At 36.1% G+C, this 6,165-nt stretch overlaps 1 protein-coding gene across 5 annotated transcripts in view; it reads left to right on the top strand.

Annotated features, from left to right (window-relative positions):
- Positions 1-5,949, top strand: part of KRIT1 (KRIT1, ankyrin repeat containing) — a 53,550-nt gene extending 47,601 nt beyond the window's left edge. For all 5 annotated transcript variants that reach the window (XM_011963241.1, XM_011963239.1, XM_011963238.1 and 2 more), the window contains 2 exons: positions 3,941-4,057; positions 4,561-5,949. In XM_011963241.1, coding sequence (XP_011818631.1) covers positions 3,941-4,057; positions 4,561-4,629 — 186 coding nt within the window. In that variant the 3' untranslated portion in view covers positions 4,630-5,949. The remainder of the gene's footprint in view (positions 1-3,940; positions 4,058-4,560) is intronic.
- Positions 5,950-6,165: the final 216 nt, after the last annotated feature.

Genomic DNA, 6,165 nt, shown 5'->3' with positions numbered 1-6,165 from the left:
TTTTTTTTTTTTTTTTTTTTTTTTGAGATGAGTTTCACTCTTGTTGCTCAGGCTGGAGTGCAATGGCGTGACCTCGGCTCACTGCAGCCTCTGCCTATGGGGTTCAAGCGATTCTCCTGCCTCAGCCTCCCAACTAGATGGGATTACAGGCATGTGCCACCACGCCCGGCTGATTTTGTATTTTTAGTAGAGAGGGAGTTTCTCCATGTTGGTCAGGCTGGTCTTGAACTCCTGACCTCAGGGTATCCAACCGTCTTGGCCTCCCAAAGTGCTGGGATTACAGGCATGAGCCACTGTACTCGCCCCTTTATGTGTCTTAATAGGTCTTTATAATCACATAACTTCCTGAAATATCCCAGTCATAGTTTAGTCATTTTATATTAATTTTCAGGGTCATCTTTAAGAGCAACAGTTACTTTGATAGATATACATATGAATGGAGATAAACTATCTAGGAACATAGGGTGGAATAGGGTCTGAGTTTAGTAATTGACCTGGAGCTTAATTTCTTGAAGTCTCTTCTAGCAGGGGTCCCCAACCCCCAGACCATGGACTGGTACCGGTCCATGGCCTGTAAGGAACCGTGACACACAGCAGGAGATGAGCAGCAAGCGAGGCTCATCTATATTTACAGCCACTCCCTATCACTTGCATTACCATCTGAGCTTTGCCTCTTGTCAGATCAATGGTGACATTACATTCTCATAGGAACATGAACCCTCTTGTGAATTGCGCATGCAAGGGATCTAGGTTGCATGCCCCTTAGGAGAATGTAATGCCTGATGATCTGTCACTATCTTCCATCACTCCCAGATGGGACCATCTAGTTGCAGGAAAACAAGCTCAGGGCTCCCAGTGATGTTATGTTATGGTGAGTTGTGTATTTCATTACATATTACAATATAATAGTAATAGAAATAAAGCACACTATAAATGAAATGCGCTTGAATCATCCCAAAACCATCCCCCACACCCCTGTCTGTGGAAAAATTGTCTTCCACGAAACCAATCCCTGGCGCCAAAAAGGTTGGGGACTGCTCTCTTACAGTCACCTTGCTTTTAGGTCATTTGCTTACCATTTTATTTTTCTTTCCTTTTCTTTTTTATTAGGACACAGTCTCACTCTGTTGCCCAGGCTGGAGTGCAGTGGCACCATCGTAGCTCACTGCAGCTGCAAACTTCTAGGCTTAGGCAATCCTCCTGCCTCAGCCTCCCAAGTAGTTGGGACTACAGGCATATGCCACCACACCCTACTAATTTATTATTTGTAGAGATAGGGTCTCACTTTGTTGCCCAGGCTGGTCTCAAACTCCTGGTCTGGGCAACAAATTGAGACCCTATCTCTACAGGGTGATTCTCCCACCTTGGCCTCACAAAGTGCTGGGATTGCAGGTGTGAGCTACCACACCATCCTCATTTTCTGTTAAAACTATTTTGCCCACAGAAAATAGGCTACTGTTTATTAGCTTGTAACCACTTTTCTATATCTCTTGTACTAAGTTCATTAAAGGAAATGAAGGAGAAATGCCCCCCACCATTTCAAGAAATTTTTCCTCTGCTGTTTCAGAGCATTTTGTACCAACATCGGCAAATCGTTCTTCGTAGAACCGGATGGTGATGCTGTGCCATTTCTCTAAACTATATTTTATGTTTGTTAGCTTTCCAGTTTTTGGCAGTAATACAAAGTTTTATATAGTATTCAAATGAAGGTTTAGCAATATTATTTAACACTTAAATATAACATTTCATATTATATATAATACTCTGAGCCAGGATTCAAATAAATGAGATAGCAGTAACAGACAGAAGGATGACAATAATATTCTTAATTAACAGTCTGCTTTTTCCTTAGATAAGAGATTCAGTTTCTTGAACTATAAATAGGAATGCTATTCTTGAGTATCTAAAAAGGTGATTGAACCAAGGAGTAAAGATATTTTCTATCCATCTAGTCATTACCTTGTTCTCTGTAAACCACTGATAAATTTATGGCACCTTTGAAAGGTTTAAGATAATTACATATTTCAGCCATCAAATGTGGGAACAACCAGCTTGTCCTCAGTTGTCTTAGATTCACCAAGATCTATTAGGATTGCATTCAACAAGCTTTGCAAAAATAGAGCAAAGAGCTTCATCTGCAAAAATACCTTCATTTGCATTTACAACACTACATGGGATACATTAGCATCGGAGATTCTCAGGAAAAGCCATGGGACACAGTTGTGTTTTTTATATCAATTATTTCTACCTTCTATAACTATAGGCTCAGTACTTTTGTTGGAAATTTGACTTCCATAATTGAGAAGTAACTATACTACTGTTGTATTTTTTTCTGTGTATTGAACTGTTTTGAAGCCATATTAATGGACTGTTTTGTGGCTTTTGAATAAAGAAATTTCAGTTGATTGATTTAAAAGAAAAGGCAGTTTAAGGTAGTATGATATCTTGACTCTGTTTCAGTCTGTACCTTGATAAGTAACTATTTTAGTGTATCCTATGTATAAGGTTATATTTTACAATATAAATGTAGATAGCCATTTTTAAAAGATACTATTAGTTTTTCCTTATACTTAATGTATACTCGCGTAAATTATCTGTGTTTCATTCACAGAACCTCACTTTGTTTTATTTATTTTATTTATTTAGACGGAGTCTCACTGCTGCCCAGGTAGGAGTGCAGTAGGGCAATCTCGGCTCACTGCAACCTCCACCTCCCAGACAGAACCTTACTTTAAAAATCCCCTAACCCATTATCTTTCTGGCATATTCTTAGTTTAGTATTTGTGGTCAATATTATAAGAATTGCTATTTATAGAAAATGTTTCTAAACATAGGTATCTTAAAAATGCCATGGACCACTTATTTGTTTATATGTACACAAAGAATATACGTTCAGGGCAAGAAATTGGAAGTTACTGCTAGGAGAGAATTGTTATTAACAAGGATATATTGAATGCTTATATATAATATTATAATAGGAAAGTATAGGAATCATTAATATTGCTTTATAAATAGTTCTGTTGTTGGCTGGTCCATGTGCAGTAGCGTTTACAACTATTTGATCACAACCAATTACAGTTCTTCTCCACTCCCATTGCTTCACTTGACTGTCCTTAAAAAAGAAAAGCTCTGTTGAATTTAGGAAAGGTATGTTAGTAATTTTTTAAATTATGCTTACTTTTACAATAAATGTATCAGTGTACTTATTTTCAGTGGGATGAGATTGTCTAAGTCAACATGTTAACCCAGTTTCATAAACTACAGATCTGAAAGTACTATGTAAATATTCAAAAGAAAGATACTGAATAAAGAGAGAGTTTTTAACCTGCAGAAAGAAAATAAAGGTAGTACCTTTCATTATCCTGAAAGCCATGGATAGAATTGACATCTTTAAAAATTCTTGTCAATCTTATACAACAAATATTGCTCACAGCAGTCTCCTGAGAGTCTACCAATCTATATGATTCTGTGCTGCAGGCTGTGTGAGGTTAGTGCAGGGTGCTTTGAAAAGGCTTCATTAAAACATTCTGGGAAATCATCATTCTCCACAAACTATCACAAGAAGAGAAAATCAAACACCGCATGTTCTCACTCATAGGTGGGAGTTGAACAATGAGGAATATGTGGACACAGGGAGGAGAACGTCACATCCCGGGGTCTGTCAGGGGGTTGGGGGCTAAGGGAGGGATAACATTAGGAGAAATACCTAATGTAGGTGACGGGTTGATGGGTGCAGCAAACCACCATGGCACATGTATACCTATGTAACAAAACTGCACATTCTGCACATGTACCCCAGAACTTAAAAGTATAATAATTTTTTTAAAAAGCATTCTGAACCATTACATTTAGACCAGACTACATCAATGTAGATAGTAAGAAAAAATAGGTGATGTTTTTAATATATATTTCAATATAATTATTTCCAATTATGTTGCAGGCTTTACTCATCAGTCTTAACTATGGTTGTTTTATGTGGCAATTGGGAGATACTGATACTTGTTTTCAGATCCATAGCATGGAAAATAAAATGAGCTTTATAGTACATACAAAACAGGTAAGTATCATTTATTTTGGACTTCTAATAATGAACTATTGTGTTAGTAAAGTTACTTCTTTTTTTTAAAGTGGCATTCATTTAACTTCAAGGAAAACTTGTAATATTCCATGAAATTAAAATATTTAAGACCAAGGAAAAAAGCCAGGCCTTCTGAGCAAGGAAGAATCAGAAACTTATCTGAATAGTTTGTTTCAGTTTTGTAACAAACTCTTTTGCCATGTTTTTCATTCTGGTCAGTATTACCTGTCTCTTTTATCAAGTTATTAGGTAGTCCTTCCATCTCCTTGACCTACCTGTGCCGCCTAGGTGTATCCAGCAAATTGCGTCTTAAGTCCCTTCAAAAAGCCTGAGTAAATATCCCCTCTATACTCTTTCTTAACAAGCTGTCTCATGATAAGAAAGTTCCCTTTCAAATAGATAGGGAACTGCCCAGTGTCATGAATGTCCTTTAAACATTCTTACATGTTTTATATTTATTATTGACATGTTTTACTTTGTAGGCTGGTCTCGTGGTAAAACTGTTAATGAAGCTAAATGGACAGTTAATGCCCACTGAAAGAAATTCATAAAAGAGAAGTAACTGTTACTCAAGCCACCACATTTTGTAATGCAGAATTTTTTTCCGTGAAAGATTTCTTAAAAGATTACTTTGGCCAAGCATGGTGGCTCGCCCCTGTAATCCCAGCACTTCGGGAGGCTGGGGCAGGCAGATCACCTGAAGTCAGAAATTCAAGACCAGCCTGGCCAACACGGTGAAACCCTGTCTCTACAAAAATACAAAAATTAGCTGGGCGTGGTGGCGGGTTCCTATAATCCTAGCTACTAGAGAGGCTGAGGTGGGAGAATCGCTTAAACCCAGGAGGCAGAGGTTGTAGTGAGCCAAAATTGCACCGCTGCACTCCAGCCTGGGTGACAGAGCAAGACTCCATCTCAAAAAAAAAAAAAAAAACTTTCAACAAGGCATTTAGTTTCTTGTAATATATATGTACACTATTACATTGTACAGAATCTGTACTTATGTTTGGTGTGTAATATACCAATTAGTTTTATATAATATCCTCATAAGCTATTCTAATTTTTGAGAGAAACACAAAAAGTTATAGATTGATAGTCTGTATAATAGACAAAATAGTAAGCTTTATAAAAAGTTATTTTTGGTAAATGGTAAAGAATTTGGAGTGGAATGTGATGAGATTAAAATGTAGCTTTGGTATAACTTCATGTGTATTTCAAAATATACTGAATGTCAACATGATTTGAATAAAGAAAATGTATTTTCTACTTGAACCATATGACACTGATTTAAAACAGTTTTCTGCAGTCTATAAACATTTCTCAACATTTTTTAAAAAGTCTTAGTTAAAATGTAAATCTGATATATGGTAATGTTTCTCAAAGTATAGTACATGAACTCCTTGCATCATAATTACCTATGTGCCTTTTAAAAATTAAGATTTCAGAGACCCACTCCAAACAAGGGCATTTACTGTGGAAGTAGCATGCCTTGTGAATTTAACTTTGGTTTTGTTTTTTGCTTTTTTGCTATTAAAATAATTCCAGACCCAATAAGGAATTTCGATTATTAAAGTTGAGAAATTTCACAAAACTGCCTAGCACACAAGCACACACACATATACATAGACGTATTTTAAGTGATCATCTCTTGATATCAGAAGTTGCATTTGTTAAATACATGCTATATTTTTTGTGAGTTGACTTAATAGTTTATGTATATTGACTTTACTTTGTAGGAAGTAAATCACCAAGTATCTGATTGTTTCATTTAGGGAAGTAGTGATATAGATGAGGAGACAACTTGATAAATGTGCTATTCATAAGCTAGAAACTACAGTATTTCCAAACTAATAGACTGAAGAATTCTAAATAAATTCAGAGATATAGTTATATTTAAAGTTGTCCTACAGTTTGCAGATGATTTTTATATTACTACTCTTCACATTAACTTCTGCTTATTTTTAATGGTACTATGTATAGGCCTTATTAAAATTAAGATTGTATGGTTAAGTAAAGTTAACAGGAAAACCTGATTTATCTTTAATTCTGTGCTAGGTACTTTTGATTCTACATGAACAATACCCTGTTCG

Source organism: Colobus angolensis, unplaced genomic scaffold (assembly GCF_000951035.1).
Source record: "Colobus angolensis palliatus isolate OR3802 unplaced genomic scaffold, Cang.pa_1.0 Scaffold605, whole genome shotgun sequence".
Taxonomy (NCBI): Eukaryota; Metazoa; Chordata; class Mammalia; order Primates; family Cercopithecidae; genus Colobus; species Colobus angolensis.
The sequence above is the reverse complement of the archived record's forward strand: the minus strand, read 5'-3'. Positions and strand labels throughout refer to the sequence as shown.